Genomic DNA, 20,185 nt, shown 5'->3' with positions numbered 1-20,185 from the left:
ATAAGACTGAGTCAAAAGGAGAAGAGCATGAGTCAGAGAGTGTGAGTCAGCATTGCTCACTGAACTGTTCATCAGTCTGCTAACTTGCTGTAGAAATTGGTTTGTGATGTTTTGGGAGGAGAGGAAGAAATGTGCTTTTTCTGAGCCTCTGCATAGAAAAATTCCTGGTCTGCCAGCAAAGATAGCCAAGTTGGTTCTGACTGTTCTGATACCAAGTTATGAATCTTGAGTTGGAGTGATTCCTTCTGGTTATGTTCCTTTGCTACAGGATGTAGGAAAACAGTAGAAAATATATGTGAAGAGTAATTAAACAGGAGTGAGACTCTTTGATAGAGGATATGATTCACTTATCAGAAATAAGAGTGTGAGAAAAAGTTTTATATCCAAAGTGGCAGAAGAATTTTATAAGTTTGCTTCATGTAAGGAACAGTAAATATATTGACGTAAGGAATACCATTTGCGTTGTCTGCAGGCTTTGGTCACACATAAAGGCAGCGGAGAAAGAGCTAGTCTGTAGCACAGGAAAAGAACATGACAGCAGTGTGCTGGAGAGATCTGCTGCTTACCCATTTAGTAGAAAAAGAGAGTTCTGACAGGATGCCAGGACTCTGTTGTGTTAGAGTCATAGAATAGTTTGCGTTGAAAGGAACCTTTAAAGGTCATCTGGTCCAACCTCCCTGCAATGAGCAGGGACATCTTCAACTAGATCAGGTTGCTCAGAGCCCCGTCCAACCTGACCTGGAATGTTTCCAGAGATGGGGCATCTGCCACCTCTCTGGGCAACCTGTGCCAGTGTTTCACCACCCTCATGGGGAAAAATGTCTTCCTTCTATCTGGTCTGAATCTACCCTCTTTTAGTTTAAAACCATTACCCCTTGTGCTGTCGCTACAGGCCCTGCTAAAAAGTCTGTCCCCATCTTTCTTATAAGCCCCCTTTAAGTACTGGAAGGCTGCAATAAGGTCTCTCCAAAGCCTTCTCTTCTCCAGGCTGAACAACCCCAACTCTCTCAGCCTGTCCTCACAGGAGAGGTGTTCCAGCCCTCTGATCATTTTTGTGGCCTCCTCTGGACCCGTTCCAACAGGCCCATGTCTTTCCTGAGCTGAGGGCTCCAGAGCTGGATGCAAGACGCCAGGTGGGGTCTCACCAGAGCGGAGCAGAGGGGCAGAATCACCTTCCTGAGGTGCAGAATCAGCTCCCTTCCTTAAACCCAAGGTTTTAAGAAAGCTTGTTTATGCAGTTGTTTTACAGACATTGATATGTACCCTGGCGATTGCTAGAATTGGTGGTATGATGGTGTTTGGGAGCCTGATGTCTAATGGTCCTCTCTGTTAACAGCTGAAAAGCAAGCATGCCCATGGCTATGTTACACAAAATAATCATTAGATTTCCCTTCCAAAAGAAGTTTCAGCAGTTGCTCATTGCTGGGTAGGAAGTATACAGTTTTACAGCATACAAATGTATTTTGTTTCACTGAGATGAGGCCCAGTGAAGCAGTGGAAGTAGGACATTGCCCTTACATCTTGATCCTTGCATTCAGAAAAATGGTACAGAGGTGGGGTACTGTAATACTTCAGTCTACTTATTTGCTGTTACTTTTCACATTAAATGGTAGGAAATTTTCTTACTCCTTTGAGGCTGAACCCAGATATCTTAAAACTTAAGTTTTAGATATCAGTTGTTAAATTACCATTCGTGCTGTTATGAATGATCCACCTTCCCTCAGACTGTTTTATGAACTATTTGATTATACATCTCTCGCTTGAGGTTCTCTTCCCTCTGACTGTCATAGTTCCTCCATGCTCTGTGTAGCAGGTCATCGCTTACTGTTGGGTTTTTCGGGTGTTTCTGTTCCAGTAGTTCACAGAGTTCTTGGCCCACCTCAAAGTCAGCAAATGTGCTGTGAGGAGAGGGGACCAGAAGGTCCATCTGTCCTCTGTAATCTTGAAGATATAAGTTTGGTTTTTTCCCCACTTAATGTGGCAACGGGGATTTGTATTGGAAGACACCTGGAGCAGGGCACTGCTTCAGTGCTAGTCACGGACAGGTTGTGGTGTGCGAGTATGAGAGAGTAAAAACTCATCTTGCCATGTAGTAGTTCTCAACTTTGATTACTGGATTTTTTTAAGGCAATAACTGCAAATGTGGTATTTAAAAAAAGACACACCACTCCTTTTGTTTTCCTTTCTTGAGAAATTATTTGAAAGCAACTAGCCATTTTTCGTAGCAGGAAAGGCAGAGCAAATGGCATGTGTAATCTAACCAGACATGTACTGAGTGAAACACAGTTTCCTGAAAAGCAAATGTGAAATGAGGAGATAGAAACATAGGAACACACAGTGGTGGTGATGGCGTGTTACTGAGAGTCCAGACTAACTCAGGTCTGTCCTTGTGTACCAGGAAAAAAAAAACCAGCCTCTAAATCTAGCTAAAAATTAGTGTTTTGAAAATGATTTGTTAGCAGATGGTATTCATGGAATTAGCTAATAAAATTGAGTGTTTTACAAAACTTTCAGTCATTATAAATTAGTCTCTTCTTGATTCTTACCACTGTTCTTTGGAGGGCATACTATTTAAGACATTTGAAGAGGACACATAAATGAATACATTTCTCTACTGGTTGTATAAATATTTTTATTTGGACAGATTCGTTTACATATTCACAGTCTGAATGCACTAAAATACAATTGCTTTCTTCATATTTGTTCTGATAAAAATTTTAATTCTGCTTTACTGAGTTGGAAGTATAGGATCTTAAGGATACTTATTTCAGATGATTGTTGTTAAAGGGAAACCCTTAACCAGTTGAGCAGGTTTAAGGTAAAGTGCTAAGTCCATTCTTTTGTCAAATATGCAGGATGCTTCATAATCTAGAGTCTGTGGTTCTCTTGATCCATGCTCTGGAAACAACTTTGGGAGTACCAAGAGGTGTTACAGGCTGAAGCTTTGGCAGGTATCCAAACTAAATGCTCAGCCAGGTTATTTTGTTTTCTGGATTTAGAAGCTAGAATGTACAATATGCAAAATGAACTTGTGGTTGGCTTTGATAGGCTGGGGTTTTTTTTTTTTCCTAAACTGAAGTATAGAAGGTGTGGATTTGCCATTTGAGGAGATACGGATATTCTGTGTCTCCTACATGGGTTTCTTGGTCTATAGGTTCATTTTTCAGGAAGGAATTGTGGAAGGTGCCTCTGTTAAAATTGTAAGGCATTTTGCATTTTGGCCTGTAAATTCATGCAAGATGTGAACATGAAGTGATGATTTGCATTTACAATTTAATGTCTGATGTTCTAATTTTTCAAAGATTGTTCAAGTTAGATCTGAGAAGTGCAAAGTCCCTTGTTAATTTCAACGTGAGTAGCATCATAAAAACAAAAAGTTGTGTACACTGAATCATGAAAAAGAAAGTTCTTAAACCCTGTGTGACCTACAGCAAATAGATGCTTTCTCATAAAAATTTATATGCTTGCTATACTGCTTTCCTTTTCCCCTTCATCAAGGAGGAGCCAAATGGAAATAATTAATTGGGGTATTTGAGAAACAGAGGAGAAAGTAAAAAATCAAACAGATTAAGCAAACTTTATTAAAAGGGGAAATAAAAAATTGTGCATGATCCTGTTGAATTCATAGTGAAAATGGTGTCTTATTTTGTAACCAGGTTGGACCAATGCTACTACTCTTCCCTCTCAGTTTTTATTGAGAGGTGTGTTTCAGAAACTTTTGACACAGTATGTATAGCAGAGGAAATTTGAGAAGTAAACCTATAGATTTACTCAGATATACTTCTGTCATTGAGTAGTCTTGATTATCAACTATCCTGCAAAGACGAATCATACAGGCTTACACACCAAAAGATTTAGGACTTTGGGGAAAAAAAAAAAAAACAAAACCTCAACCCAAACACTCACTTCTTCCGCAGTTCAGTTGTAACATTTCAGTTAAAGTAGTCTCAAAGATGACTGCTATTGCTTTACCTGAAGGATTTTTCTTATTGGGGCTTGTGTATTTATACATAGATGTAAGTAAACTTGCTGTGCAGTAAGTTCCCTGAAATACTTCTAAGAAAATGGAAAGCAATTTAGATACCTAGTTTAAGGGTATTTAAGTGAGATAATATAAACTGATAGTGGCAACGGAACACCATGTGTTGTTGACATAGGGAATCAATGAAGAGAACACGAATGTAGTAGATTTGCTCTCCAGTAGCCCTACAGTACTAATCAGTACAGGCTAATAAAGACTTTGGTACCTGTACCTATACCCTACACAGTAGGGCAAACATAGGCAGTGTTGCAGTGCTTCATTCCCCAGGCCCTCACCTGAGACTAAATGTTGGGATGAAACCTGGGGTGTGATGGGCTGGCAGGAACCCTACACACATGGGAAAAGAGGTGGACACTTTGCTAGTAAGACTTGTTCTGGTTGACTGGATTGCCGTGGTGCCCCTTCTCTGCTGGTGTGACAGTGGTACTTTTGGTGGACAACTGGAGATCAAGGCTGTAGGTTGCATTCAGAATATGACCTTTCCTACAGCGTTTGTGCAGCTGAAGGACACAAGAGCTTAGCAAGTAGCTAATGGTAACAGTTGAAGCAGAGCTGCAAATGCTTCAGCTTCTAAGAACTGTAGGTTTTTGTTATATAAAATTACATAAATCTTAAAATAGTATACGTAATAATCAAGTTGGATCCCAGGATGGGAGAAAATAAAGGTATTTAAAATTGTTGGTAACAGTCTGATGGTAAAACTGCCGTATTTTGACTGTTGGGCAATTCACTGCTTCATTATGAAGGGCAGGATTTACCTCTTGGTATGTTCAATAATAAATATCTAGTAGTTGCCAAGCATTGAGTTAGATATTTTATTTTTCTATGAAAGGTAAATTTTTCAAGTACTGCCACTAAAAAATGACAGAAAATAAAGCTGAGAAAAGAGTTTTGGGATGACATCGAACCTTATGCCAATTTTCTGCCCCAGAAGGGATACAAAAAACAAAGCCAATGTTTTCAAAGATTTTGGGTGATGGAGAGAGGAGGAGGGTAGGAGGAGTTGATGATTCTGTGTAAAAACCTGTGCAATCATATTTTGATGTCGCCCTTTTTCTTGGCTTGTTTGGAGTGTGTATGTGTTACTGTCAGAGCAGCTGCACTCCTCTGTTGTTGCTTTCATTAAATTTCTCCTTCAAGATTCTCCTCTTCTGGTCAGCACTTGAATATTCATCTCATTGACATGATCTGTTGGTTACTACTGCTTAACCTTACTTGGATAAAGCCCATCATAGAGTCTAAAGCTGTAGATGGGTTATCTTTTCCAGATCCAGCTGTGCACACTGAAGGCTGTGTACCCTAGCTGTTAATCACTACTGTGAGCGTACAGTTTGTGACCAGTTCTGCCCATGGAGCAATTTGTGAGTGCTCCCAAATCTTTCAGACAAAACTGTCCAAGGTAGCAGTTTTGTTAGATCGCTTCCTCTTAAGCAAGTGCATGTGAGTTTACTCGAAGTGAATTAGGAAGAAAAAAAGGTTTTGGCGTAGCTGCAGGCTTCTGATAGGATTATTTTTGACATAGCTTTTTGCTCACTCATAGAGTGAGTGTCTGTTTACTGCTTTCTTGGATGAAAATATTAATTTGTCATCTCTCTCAAGATTTAGATCTGAATACAGAGTCTGAAACTGCATTTGTACTGATACAAAGAATCGAGAGCTTGGACACATTCATAAATTTTGAGTATTTCTGTTATATAAATATGTGGGGTTTTTATATATATATATGTGTGTATATATATATAAAAAAGTAGCAGTATGTGTGTTATATGTATACAAGTAGCAGTAAGAATTACTCCACTGTGTATTGTCTAGTAAAAGAAGGAGCATAAAGCCATGAACATCACTTGAATAAGAAAAGATGGCACACCCATGCAGCATGGATAAAGAGTTAAGCATATGACTTGTTTTTGTAAAGCTAGATTTAAAAAATGAGTAATAAAATTGCTATAAAAGATCTTGTGTCTTATATAAGGGAAAAGAAGTAATTTAATTTTATGTTTATATTTACAGTTTGACTAAACTAAGAATCTTTTTTTAGGGCATCCAAGATGGATCTCAAGTGTGCTCTGGAAGAATGTTCAATGGCACTGAACTTATTTCTAAACAATAAGTTCTCTGAAGCCCTGGAACTACTTCGTCCATGGTGAGGTCCTGTTATTTGCTGAAGTTACTGTAAACAGATAGTACACAGTATGCTGTCTGGTAGCTGAAGATTAATTCAAGGCGTCTGAAGATAGTAGTTTTCATTTATTCCCTTTTGTCTGAAAGCATTTGGCAGTACCTTTGGGTTTTAGCAGTGCACTTCTTTCTCCTTAAGACCATTGCAAAACCTACTGATGAAGCACTGAATTGTTCTGTTAGAGTTTATCGTTCCAGCTGTCTATCTTTGTGCAAAAGCAGGGGAGCAAGACCTCATCCAACATATCTTTGATCAGAGAATTTGTGAAATGGAACTGCTTTTGACAAGACAACAAAGCTGGAACAAAACTCCAGAATACTCCTTTTGTTGCTTTTTATATTACATTTGAGTGACAGTAGTGTTTACCCTTAAAGCCCACCATTTGATATTTTGACTAATTCTGGCTGTTCCCCTGTTGCCTTTGCTCCACTGAGAAGAAAAGCATGGCAGTGCAGATGTAGGGAACTAAAGAATACCAAAAGGTTTGTAGAACAAACCTAGCTTACCTGTGACTGGGTGGGGAGGCAATCTGGATGACTACTTTTTAGAACTGCAGTTTGAATCCCGTTCACTGTTCTTCTCCTCTCTGTCTCTAAGATGCATATGATGTTGATGGATATGTGAGAGGGACCAGTACCTTGTGTTAGTATAGTGAGGTAAAGTTCTCACTTTGCAGTTTGATGTTAGTAAGACTGGTTTAAGAAGGATGAGTTGGTGATGTTATGTCAGCAGTATGGACAGGTGGAAGAACATTGTTAAATAAACCTTGGGAGGATGACACAGCTATCAAGTGTTTGCTTTTAGTGGCATGGAGAGCTTAAGCGTAGAGGAGGTAGGCAGAAATAACACCTTTTCAAACTAGCTGTACTTACACCCAAGCTCTCTTCTCTGAGCATTGTGCAGTGTTATTTGTAATAGAGCAGTGCTTTTGAGATGGCCCACCTGCACTTGTGTATGCCAAAACTATTTTTGGGTAGTATTGCCAAATAGTAAGTTCTACATATATTACGCAAATGTTTTTTGTATGTTTCATGTATATATATTTTGTGTTGTAAAACAAAAAAATTGTTTCAGACAATAGTGTTCTTATGTACAGTGAAGTATTTGTTTTAGTTGATGTTTGCTGCAAGGAAAAAAATATTCTAGACTCCATAGTTTTGATGCTTTAAGACCCTGGCAGCTAATAGACTTTGAGCTCATTATGTAGCATATTCAACTAATCTGCAAAGGAAGACCTAGCCTAGCAAGGAAATGAAAAGCCACCTTTAAAAAAGAAAAATCCCAATTGTTTTATTGAAAAATAGCCTTTTAATGAAAGTTAAACTTAAGTGCTTAAATAATGTAAACATTTTAGGGAAAGTGTTGATATATTTAAGAAATAAATATTAATAATAAGTAGCACATGGGTCTATCTTCCTTGACTCTGCTGAAGTTTCTTGTCTTCAAAACTACATTTGGTGGGTGGCTTCTTGATTTATGGGGGGAAAAAAAAAGTTGAGGAAACTGGAGAGGAACCAACAGATGGCTAGCAGCATGGCTAGAAGACTAAAACATAGGACTCATTAAAATTGTGAGAGCTGGATTTGTTTCAGTTTGGCAAAAAGGAGACTTGGTGGTTAGTCTAATAGTGGTCTTGAGCTATTGAGGAGAAGTTGCAAAGACAGAGACATCCTTCTTCATAGTGGCAGGTAATAAAACAAGAGTCAGTCACCACAAGTTGAGGCTTAGGAAGTTCAAACAAGACATTAGGAAAAAGTACATTGATAGTACAGTACCAGAGGTACCACCAGAAGGGTATGGCATTTTCTTGAACCTCTTGAAACTTGGTTACACAAAACCTGAGTTTGCCTGACATAACATTGGCAATATTGCTGCTGCAACTGGTAGGTTTGACTATATGACCTCCAGTAGCCACTTTCCAACAATAATAGGTTTTTTTTGGTTGTATAATTATGTTGTGAAAGCCAGGCTGGTTCAATGTAGCGTTTTATGCAGAACTGAGCGTGTGTGTACTGGCTCTTCTGTGACATAGATGTGGATTTTTTTTATCTTTGGATCAAGTAATAATGCTAGAAGGATGTCCTTACTTCTTATGTTAGGTGAAAGCAGCTGAACAAGTATTTATGTCAAGGCTTAATTAGCCAAATTAAATAGATACACCAGCAGACTATAAATGGGATATAATTAATTGCAATGTTTGTGTAACCCAGTTGGGCTATTTTTTCGAACTTGCTGCAATAACCTGTGGAGGTAGACATGTAGCACCCAGTGGAAGATGATACTTGCTAGGTTATGTTCTCATGTCCATTACTTTCCTACTTTATTCTTCTGTCTTCTCACAAATTAAGGCAAGTGTCTCAGCATTTAATTTTATATTGTAATTTAAAGTTTTGCTTAAATGCAGAAGACTTATGTGTTTGCCCTAGGTCTAAAGATAGTATGTACCATGCCCTTGGGTACAGCACTATTTTAGTTATGCAAGCTGCTATGACCTTTGAACAGCAGGATATACAAATGGGAATTTCTACAATGAAGGAAGCTTTGCAAACCTGCCAAAGGTAAGTTCAAGCAATGAACATTTATGAGGTATTTAATCCACTAAGTGTTCTTTGTAAGATATCCCAGCTGTCTGTAAGCTTTCAAAGCAGGCTATTGTCAGTATGGTAGTGATCTAGATTTGTGAAGGTGGAGTAAGTGTCACTATCCAGTTATTATTGGTAAGGCTATGTTTCTTGGTATTACGGAAGCAAAAGACTTGTCAGGTCTGGGCATATATAGCCTCTAAAGTTTTGTTAAATGGCTGGTTGGCCATGTAGACCTACATGTAAGCTGACAGTACATGATTGAACTGCCTGAGCTGTTTCAACCTGTGACTTCTTGTTTTCCGTGGGGATCAACAATCTAAAAGCTCCATATTTTGAATTTACCTTTTCATCATGAAAATACTCTTCTTTTTAAAAGTTGGTTTCAAAGGTGGACCCAATAGTCTAATAGGACTAAGCTTGCACTGAGATTTCTTCAGTTTGTTAGTTTAGACATTTAACATCATCTCCTTAGCAATGACAAACAAAAGAAAGGGAAATGGGATGAAATTACCAGATACTACCTGAAGAAAATAAAGGGCCAGCGCTTTGTGCCTCTTTTTCAGGTGTGCTATTGAGTCACAGTTTCATCTGAACTATGTTGTTTAGCATGTCTGAAAATTAGGTGCCTGTTTGTACTTCAGCTAATTTCAACAAGGGCCGCCATGTCTGCAAGATACGAACTTTTATGTATAAGTGCTCTGGTCTAATCTGTCACAAAACTCATAAAAATGCAAGATAAAGGCAATCAAACACTCAAAGGTGAAGAACTGCCAGAACTACATGTGCCTTAATTGACCCTTTTTTTTGCTATGCATTATGTTAACCTGTGGTGTTATAATATCATCGTTTGGATCCTGTGCTTTTCAGTGTGCAGAATAGTGTAAACAAATGATCAGCTAATGCTCAGTATTTGTACTTAATGACTTCCTGGCTTACAAAATACATTCCTTTTCTGAATGTGGAATTGTTTCTTCAGCTTCTTCATAAAGCTGATTTGTTTGACAGTGGTAACAAATTCATTTTTGGAATGTCATACTAAAATAAACCAATTCATAACATGGACAGTTCAGATCTGTTGAAAGTGAAATATGTGACTGTTTGGCATCATATCTAGCATAAAATGCCACAAAATACTGAAGTATTAGAGCTCCTTTTGATTTTTCATCCTAATTCTGAGTGCAATTTTAAGAAACGGAAAAAGTAATTAATAAAACTTTGAAGTCCAGTTCAGGTGGCTTACCCAGCATCAGAGAGATCTCGGCAGCAGGTGGGTGGAGGTGGGATGGAAGCTATTGTACATTTAAAATAGATTAATGTATGCTTGGAACATCAGTGACGGTTGGATAGGCTTCTGAGCCTAAATGTATACCAGTGGCCATGGTTAGACTGCTCAAAGAATTGCAACTACTGGCAAATCATCACTTTACTAGGAATGTCTATAAATTGTGGTTGGAAATGGTTAAGTAAATAATTAAGTAAATAAAATTTTAAAAAAGTAAATACAAAGTAAATAATTAAGTTCAAGTTTGTGCTGAAATGTTGCTCAGCCTGTGTGCATTTCTTTTCTTTGATGTATGACTGATTTAGATTCAGGAAAAGAAGCACAGTGGTGGAATCCTTGTCCAATCTAGTTTCTAAACAATCAGTGGATCAGTTGAGTGAAGGTAAGTGGTTTATAATACAACTAAAATAACAAAGTGAAAAAATCTTCAAAAACTTCCTACCAACATGTACTAAAATGCTTGACTACTGGTATGGTGGGTTTTTTTATAATTTGAAAGCAAAGCTTCTCAAAATGGGGGATTCAGACTAATTTTTTTTGGCTCTGAGCATGCATGAATTAGGAAAGGAATGCCTTTCACAACACGTTACAGGACTGAAGAGAGATTTACAGATTTACCTTTTTTTTTTTTTTTTTTTTAACTTAAGACCACTCCCAAAAGTTTAAGAATCATTGGTGCTGTGGAATAAGTCCTTGACATTAGTTGCATTGGGATCTAAATATATTAACAAGTTTTGTGCTTGTCTGTTTTGCCTTAAGGTGTTTGGGAAATGGTATCAGTACATTGTTCATGGCTCTGAAAATGCTGATCTCCTATTTCTGATTCAGGCAGAATCAAGTATGCCTTTTTTCCTAACCTGACACAAAATAATTCTCTTTAATACTTGACACATCAAACTCACCATGTGTGCACTGTACATGCAGCAGCCTTGTGCATGTGGCTGGTCTTGCAGCATGGGTGCAAGGTAACTCGTTTCATTGTGTTAAGTCAAATATACTGCTCAGTGCTGCATGAGGACAGAAAGTCTGCCTGGAGCTTTTGGTTTGTTGAGCATGACTTGGTGAAAACCTGTTCATAGTGTCTTACTGGACTTGGGAAAAGCCTGAGCCACAGTGAGTGTGACCATTCATCTGTAAAAGTTTTTTTCTAAGTCATGGAAGGAGGGTTGGAAGAACTAGTTGCTGTAGACTGATATTTAAACTTAGGATCAATGGAAAGTACAGGAGACCATCTGCCAGAATGACAGGTAGCTTTTGCCCTCGGCTCGAGTCAGCTCTAGCAAGTTCAAAGTTTCTGTCTGAGAAGTGAAATAGAAGACTATTTTTAGCTAGCTTCCCAATTACTATTTCTACTGGGATTTGTGTATTACGGCTATTACTCAGCAGTTATCAAAACAGCAATAGCAGACTCTTGGGAATTTTTTCCTTTCTTGTCAGCGTTTTATTTGTTTCATTTATTCCAAGAAGATAATATTGGCAATAACTTTTGCAACAGTAAATAACTTTTCTTTGTTATATAGAGGAAATGCATGCTGAAATCTGCTATGCTGAATGCTTACTACAGAAAGCAGCTCTCACCTTCGTACAGGTAAAGTCAATTGTTTATTTCCTATCTCCCTGCAGCAGTTTAATGGGAAGATGTTAGTACTTGTGAAACATCATTCCCACAATAAACATGGTATTTAAACCCAAACTTTTTTCTACTGTATCACTGTTGTTTCATGACGTTGAAAGCATCGTAAATGCTGTGCTACCCGGCAAAATCCTTTGTTTATATGAATAACCCAAGATGTTATTTATACCCAGGAATGAAAAACCTAAGGTATATATTGAAGTCTTATACAGATAGCATGTTTAAATATCTTGCATCATATCTGGCAGTGGCCTGTACTTGTTTAAAAGGATATTCAAGTATGAGAAAATGTCTTGTTTGAAAGTCCAAGATTTTTTTTGCATGAAAAGGATAGAATGTTTCCCAACTAACAAAACTTCAACTGATGCGCACTTCTCTCTGATTCAGTATCGCTCTCCATGCACTTTTGACATGGTGTCAGGAACAATACAGTAATGAATGATTATAAAATGAGCATGCGTTAGCGTTGCTGAGGTAGTAACTCAGTTCACAGATCTGCTGTTTAATGCTGTCTGGTGCTTCTTGTTTAGCTTGTGGTTCAGGGACTTCATGCTACACTGTTCTCAAATTTGATTTGAAATCTGATTCCTGAAAATGGGAGGTGTTAAATCATATTCTTTTTTTACATATGCGAGTGCTTTACAAATGCTTAATGAATGTATTTTAGATAATCCCTTCAGATACAAATTATGAGGAAGAAGCGAGGCACAAAGATATTAAGATGAGATGGACCTAAAAAGTTAATTTGGCAAAGCTTTGTAAGCCACTTAATGCAGTACTTTGGCCAAAAGTGTCAGGAAGTATTATTAATGGAATGCCAGTCTTCCTTTAACTGACTTTCTCCTTTACTAACCAAATGGAAGCAACCCTCTTTTTTGCTTTGTGGGTAGGTTTTCTTAAGCATGAAGAGAATTTTTAAACAGTTGTTGAAGGAGGTTAGTTTAGGACTGTATGAAATGGAACAAACACTTAGCTGTATTCTTTCTCTAAAGCAGCACCTCACTATCCACCATGTGAGAAATCCATTGCTGTTGACTATAATACCTGCTCAGCTGATTGCTGTCATGCCCCGTATTTTCCATCCTTAGTCAACCTTTGTTCATCTGAGGATGATGATAATGAAAATGTAACCATTCAGAAAGAGATAGCAATAATGCTTGTATTAAAACACTTGTGTTTGGGTGTTCAGTCTTGCAGACAAAACAGTTGAGGTCTTTTGAAATGGTGACCCTTTTATGGAAGCCACAATTTCTTTTTGTTGATGATTCTGAGGGTTTTTTGTGCTTTTTCATTTTCCACATCACATATGCTCTCTCTGGGTACTTAAACGTGCATTTCTGAAATGCCTGCACATGTTCCCTTCTGTGTGAATTCTAAGAGAAAAAATTCTGTCCTGTTGAACTATTAACCATCTTGCTTTTCAGGAATTTATTTTTCATGGCTAGTACATTGTGGCTTTACTTCCAATTTTCTAGAAGTTAATAAGCATATATGTTGGGTAGTACACGTGGTTACTGTTGATCAGCAGCAGGAATTCATCTGTTCAGGGGATTCTTTGGTTTATCTTCTGCCAGGGGCTGGCTTTGTGTGTGTCATAATTTTTACTTCAAAACTTTCTAAAAAGTTCCTACAGCACCATCTGGTGGAGAGCTCTTGTTTCACTTACATGCGTTAGAAATTCTGCTAAAAGTAATTCTGGCTTTTTTTTCACCCCCTTCTTAAGTTTTAAAGTTTATAACATGCACCAGAGAAATCAGTGAGATACAGTTCCCTGAAAACTTAAAGCACTTACTTTACATTAAAACTTTAAGTTATTAGTTTCAGTTTTAGAGATTAATCTAATAATGGTCATTGGAAATATTAAAGAAATTTTACAGTTAAGTTATAAATAAATTTAAATGTAGATGGAAGGTTTTTATGTATGAGTTATATGTGATAGCTGAATGCGCATTTTTGTACAATTAAATTTTTTCTTCCAGGATGAAAATATGATTAACTTTATCAAAGGTGGCCTCAAAATCAGGACAAGTTACCAAATATACAAGTAAGCCGTTAGAAATCACTTGCATTCAGTGTTGGTATAAACAGGTGCAGTTGCATTAATGCCGCCAAAAGAAAAAGAAATATTTTTATAGCAGTCATAATGATTATACTTCATGTAATTTCTAAGTCATGTTTCCCCTTCCCTCTTTTTTTTTTTCCTGCATCAAAAGAGAATGTCATCAGGTACTACAGATGACTCAGGGGAACAAAAGCAAAAATGAAACTTTCTACCAGTTTGAAGGAGGAGTAAAACTTGGAATTGGAGCGTTCAACTTGGTATGAGTTTTTCAGACTACAGAAAGGCCATTAGGATAGTTCTGTAGGATTCTTTCTTTGCAGACACAGTACTGTAGTCCTGTTTTAAAAATTACACATTTGTAAAATGGAGGTACAAGCTTTTAAGGTTTTCTGCAGTATGAAAACAGCAGTGGCTTTTTGCTTGCATGCCTTCTAGTATCTTTCTACTAAGTTATTCTGAGTTTTATTTCACTTTCTTGGACTAATTTATGTATGTATTTCTTAAGAGGAAAAGCAGCTACATGTACCTGTGTGTAGCAGGAATTTTTAAGATGCTTATGCTGTTGGTTACAGGATACCTGGAGTGACTGCTTTTATTCTAACACCGCCATGTATACCATTCTTTTTCTTCGGTTGCATACTGTAGATTGGCACAGACAATTACAAATTCAGAAGAATGAGCAGTAGTTTACTGAGTTGTGCAAAAGAAAACTGGGTACACCCACTAGTGTTCTTCTTTACAATTTACTACAGTTGCCTCTTCACATCTGGCATGGCAACAGTGAGAGTTGACTTCTGCTGGTATGTTAATGTCTGTATCATTCCAGACTGGAGCTGGCCAGTTCTGAGTCAGGTCAGAAGAACTCAGGTCTGTTTGCACCTCTCAGTCTTCAAAACCCAAAGAACTGGTAGATGTCTCTGTTCATAAGTGTTCTGACCTTTCCTGTTGTTAATGAAGTCTCCTCAGCAGGAAGCTTAACAGAAAGTCTCTGCTGGGCAGAATGCATTAGGGTGAATGGAGCTTTCAAACACTGACCTTTGAATAGACCTTCTTGTAATGCTTATTGAAAAGGTGGTTGTGATCTTTGTAAGTTTTCTGTTGTGTAGGATGCAGAGAATGCAGTTACAAGGGGAACAAAAAGTGCATGTAATAGAGGGCTAAAAGTTTATAACGATAGCTAATATTTCTAAAACAAATACACTTGCTGATCTGCTAATTCAGTGTTCTCGCAGCAGGAATAAGTAGAACTTCTGTGATACCATTGTGTCATTTGATTGTGAGTAAAGTAAGATAACAATTGTAGATTGTTAGTACTACCAAAATAGATGATGCTTCCATTCCAAATGACCCACAATTTTCAGATGGTTCTGATCAGCTGAAGACAAAAATCTGTCATTGTCTGAAGAAGCACAGCTGGACTCTGTCTTGCTGTTTCCATGTTGGACGATTATCAAAAGTCTGAATTTCCCTGAAGCTGCAGACTGATTGTATATTGTTGTTCATGCATGTCTATTTTCAAGTTCTTTTGTGTTTTACTTTTTTCCAGTAATGTGTAATGTCATTTAACATAGTAGCTAGCATTTTTGGCTCAAGTTTATAGTGGTTTTACTTTTTTTAAACAAATATATGTTTTTCATTTATCTTACTTTTGTTTGAAATGTATTTCAGATGCTGTCGCTTTTACCAGGAAGGATCCTCCGACTTTTAGAATTTATTGGATTTTCTGGCAATAGGGTATTGGATCTGATATTTGTTTTTTCAAATTATTTTTTTCTTAGATAAAGAGTGGATGGATTTAACGTCATATATTTCACAGCAAAAGTATAATGATCTGTCTATCGGTATTTTTGCGTTGTTAAAAAGATGAGAAGTGTGCTAAATGATGCAGGCATAAGAGCACATATGGTGATTTTCTGATCTTGAACAGCCGTGGGAAATGACCAGTCTGCTTCAGAGAGGGTTTTCAAATTGCAATTTCCTTTCCTTTTGCTGGTCCTTAAGGAGAAGATACCAGCTTTTTTTTCAAGCCTATATGGTCAGAAATTAATATTCCTCATACAAGTAACTGTGGAGAGAGTCACAGTTGTGTATTTTTCCACCCACAATCCCAACTCATTTCTTGGCAGAAGGAACTTCTGAATATCTTGTGTCACTGTGGAATCTCAGTACATCTTTTTCTCATGGATGAGGAAAGTATTTGTAATCATAGCCTTGTTGTTGTAAACCTAGCCTTGTTTTGTAAGTCTCTTAGAGCCCTTTAAAAATCTTTTGTCACCCATAAGAAATAAAAAAATACAAAGCACTGAAAAAACAAACCAAACAAAGCAACCCACAGAAGAATACATAACTAAACTTCAAGTTATGAATGAGACAGAGAGTTTCCATATGGTCTTATTGCTGTTAGTTTGTCCACAAATATGGTTCTGCTTATGTAAAATTAAACTTCAGTAGAGATCTGTTTATTCTGTTTCTTCCTGTGAAAGACCTGGCTTATGCTGAAGCTCTTCCATAGTACACATTTTTGCCCTGACTGAAAAGGCAGTAAAAGCTGAAAGGAAAAGAATTAAACAATTTCGGAGTATCACCACATTTTTCTTCTATGGTGCTTTAATTCTCCTATAACTCATCAAGTTGCTATACAATAAAACTCATATTAAGTTAATATTTGTTTTGAGGCAAACTGTTAAAATCTGATGTTTCTGAAGAGCCCCGATCTTGAGCAGGGAAGCTCTGAGCTCATCTCAACAATCACCCAAGCAGTCAAGCTGTCATGTAATGGGCCTAAACTGCAAAAGATGGGGTGTTAAGAACTGAGTAAGTCTCCATGAATCTGGATTCCTTTTCTCAGCACACACAAATTCTGTTGTAGCTTCTGGACACGGTGTCTAGAAGGTGGTGTGTCAGCAAAAGTAGTATTTTGATCAGAACCTCAAAATAGTGGTTGGCTTGATGGAAGAGAATTGAGGATACCAGGGGTTTCTGTGAAGGAAGACTCTTGCTGTCAAATAGCACTGGAAATGTTGAGAAAGGTTCTCACTGAACAGAGATTTAAAGACATTATTCTGAAAGGCTCATAGCCAGCAAACAGTGGGGAAGGGATGTAGACCTGTGTGTCTGTGTGGTGCTCCCATTTCACCAGGACACCGAAATGCATGGGTAATTTTATTCAGCGTTAGCTTAATCTTGTCCTTGCTGAGTGCTATAAGCCGTGGCAGAACTGTTTTGGTAGAAGGTTGTGTTGGATCTGAGATAACAAAGTGCTGAATTAAGAAATACTTCTATTTGAAAGAAAAACTGGATTTGGGGGAGCCAGAAACTATTAATAGTAAGTCTGTATACTGATAGTTAATTCTGCATGTGTTTGTGATGTTTCTTAGGAGTTGGGCCTCTGTCAACTACGGGAAGGCGCATCTGGCAGCAGTTTGAGGGCCATTCTGTGTACTTTCACCCTGTTGGTTTATCATACTTACGTCTCCTTAATCCTTGGTGAGACCCACTGTGTAGCTGTTCAGTCATGCTACACATTATGATAGATACTGTGATTCTTTTTGAACTGAATTTCAAAACTGTGGCCAATTAGATTTGTAACAGGAGATTGCTGCATACTTAAGTATGATCTGAAAAGAGTATCTCTGACAAAGCTATGTCTGCAGCAACAGTGAGGATAGATAGCATTATACCAACATCTTGTTCCATTTGCAGGGCTGTTTCAACATGCAACACCAAAATACTACAAAACACTCTGAGTTCAGTGTTATCTGAAGTTCTGCTGGTCCTTATCCATAAATTAACATCAGATATTGTGAAAACTGTCTCCAGAAAGAAGTCTGTAATCTCAAACAATTAACTTGGAAGTTCAAACATGTGGAGAATTAATTGCTTTTGACACATGGGGCTAAAAGTCACCATTAATTCTGTATGCATCCTTGACCTATATTTTCACGTTTTTCAGTTTGGAAGTATTTTGGTCCTTGTCCCTCAGGCTCATCAGGAAATTAAGGAGAACTTCATTTCTTTCAGTATCACCTGTATTTATTTCATTACTGAGCTCAAAATTAGGAAAGGAGGCAGCTGAGGAATGTTTTCGTAACTTGCTAAAGCGATTAAAGGGATTTAAAAATATAACTTGGATCTATAATAAAAACATATGTTCTGTTTTGTTTCTACTTACAGGCATTTACTATCTTAAAAGCACTTAGTACCTTCAGGTCAAATATCCATTTTTATAGAAACACAATATGATGAAATAATTCTCCTTCTGCATAAAAGCAGTCATCCATTAATCTAATCAAGCCATAATATGATTTACAAAGTCTTGATCTATTAAACTGTTTTTTTTTTAAAGTACATTGAGGTTGCTTTGCTATGTTTTCTAGGTACAGGGGAAGCCAACTTTCAGGAAGCAGACAGTCTCCTCGAACCCTACCTCCAGAAATTTCCAAATGTGTGTATTCTCAATAAATTTTATAACAGCGATGTGCTTTCCTAAGCTTCAAATAGTAACTGGGTATTTTTCTCATCTCCTTTCAAGGGTTCCATTATTCTGTTTTATGCTGCCAGAATAGATACACTGAAAGGAAATTTTGAAAAGGTAAATCAGTTTTTTCTTTTTAAGGTTTTTATTTGTTCAGTGTTCAACTTGGGGGAAAGAATATCTAATTCATCCAAGTAACTTATTTTATTTGGACTGGTAATTATGCTCTTGTCCCTGTTCACGTTCAATTTCAATGTCAATGTTGATTCCAGCTTGTGCTCTTTAAGTGAGACTGAAAGGGAAGTTTATCTCATTTTACTAGTCATATGTTCTCCACTTGGGTGCTAGGAAAGAATTTGCTCTGTAACTAGACATGGCTCTCATGTGGTACTGTAATTGAGCCAATTTTCATCATTCTTACTTAACTACCTTGTAGGCACAGTTGAGGTTCCAAGAATGCATAGCAGCTCAGCAAGAGTGGAAACAGATTCATCATCTCTGTTACTGGGAACTGATGTGGTGCTACACCTTCCAGCAGAACTGGCTTCAAGCATATCGGTATGCAGACCTGCTCAGCAAAGAGAGCAGGTGGTCTAAGGTAAATCGGCAGGTGGACATTATTATGATATACCAGTAGCCTCTCAACAGTTAGATTTGCATTTCAGTTCTCACAATAAATGTAGTTTTTGAAAATCTGTAGTTTTCAGAAGTGTAGTTCTTCTGAAAACCATAAGGCACAATGGCACCAAAACGGTAGGTTTAACTGGGTGGTTAAGGAGGAATTTTTATTTGACTTTCTGAAGCACCGTAACTAACAGTGCATCAGCCCCTCTAAAAACAGAGGTAATTACCAGAGTTGTGAGAAAGAAGAGGGAGAGAAAAACTGTTAACTTGCATCTCAAGTCATATTCTAGCACTCACTAGTAGAACTTGGCTGAAGAAACTGTGTCTGTTAGTTAATTATAAACAGACAACAGTAGGCCTACTCAGCAGATGCTTTGCGACATGAAGTGAGAAGGCTGCTGGAGACAGGATCTCAGGAGAAAAGTTGGGGTATCTACCTTTTCCTTGCAAAAACTGTATGAACGCAAGCACAATGTACAAATATTTTTTTGATACATCATTTTTATCTGTTCCTTTCTGGATTACTGTTTTATTATGCTTAGTGGAAAAGGGGATACATCCAATGCTTGACAAAAGAGGAAGAGAATAGTATATTCAATGTGAAGTGCAAATGTCTTGAAAAGAATTACGGATGTTTCCTTTTTTCTCTGCAAAGTCCAATTGTTGAACTTGCCTTGAATCAGTACTCAGATGTTTTCTTTTGTTTTTTCAGGCATGTCTCTACACATAACACATCATATAAAAACATTAATGGACTTTAAAATAGTTATGCCATTTAACCTCATCTTAGTGATTTGCATAATGCATTGTCATGTTCTTTGCAGGAGACACCTTTAGCATTATAACTACTTAGAATATTAATAAATATGTCAAAAATAAAATTACAGCATAAATTATGTGACAAAGGAAATGCTAAACTTCTGTAGTTCCACCTGCCTGAGAGTTACTGGAAACACTTTGCTGCAGCAAAGGGATGAAAGATTTGAGTCCTTAGTGTATTGACTGAACACAGCAAATTAGATGTGGTAATATGTTGCAATTTCTTTTCAAAACAGGCAATATATGTATTCCAGAAGGCAGCAATTCTATGTATGCTTCCAGAGGATGATTTGAAAAGGACTGGTGAGGACGTTGTGTCTTTATTCAGGTAAACATTTATAAAGCAAGTAGGCGTGCAGTCTTTTTTTTCCCCCCCATATAAAAGTTTTTGACTTGAGTATCTTTGTCATGTGTGACTTACTTCCTACTTAAAACCATCAACTGTTCAGTTTTTCTCTTTGCTTTTAGCATCAGAATATTTAAAA

The 20,185-nt window shown here is 37.4% G+C and overlaps 1 protein-coding gene across 1 annotated transcript in view; it reads left to right on the top strand.

Annotated features, from left to right (window-relative positions):
• The window catches only part of TTC39B (tetratricopeptide repeat domain 39B), a gene marked incomplete at both ends in the record, with an annotated part of 71,635 nt that overhangs the window by 41,093 nt on the left and 10,357 nt on the right, over positions 1 to 20,185 (top strand). The window contains 12 exons of the mRNA XM_082013404.1: positions 6,081 to 6,185; positions 8,648 to 8,779; positions 10,394 to 10,470; positions 11,609 to 11,676; positions 13,701 to 13,765; positions 13,935 to 14,040; positions 15,452 to 15,517; positions 17,161 to 17,269; positions 18,160 to 18,227; positions 18,315 to 18,374; positions 18,694 to 18,855; positions 19,937 to 20,028. Coding sequence (XP_081869530.1) covers positions 6,081 to 6,185; positions 8,648 to 8,779; positions 10,394 to 10,470; positions 11,609 to 11,676; positions 13,701 to 13,765; positions 13,935 to 14,040; positions 15,452 to 15,517; positions 17,161 to 17,269; positions 18,160 to 18,227; positions 18,315 to 18,374; positions 18,694 to 18,855; positions 19,937 to 20,028 — 1,110 coding nt within the window. The remainder of the gene's footprint in view (positions 1 to 6,080; positions 6,186 to 8,647; positions 8,780 to 10,393; positions 10,471 to 11,608; positions 11,677 to 13,700; positions 13,766 to 13,934; positions 14,041 to 15,451; positions 15,518 to 17,160; positions 17,270 to 18,159; positions 18,228 to 18,314; positions 18,375 to 18,693; positions 18,856 to 19,936; positions 20,029 to 20,185) is intronic.

This window comes from Phaethon aethereus (assembly GCF_964289735.1).
Source record: "Phaethon aethereus genome assembly, chromosome: Z".
Lineage (NCBI taxonomy): Eukaryota > Metazoa > Chordata > Aves > Phaethontiformes > Phaethontidae > Phaethon > Phaethon aethereus.
Note: the sequence above shows the minus strand (reverse complement) of the source record. Positions and strands in the feature narration are given on the sequence as shown.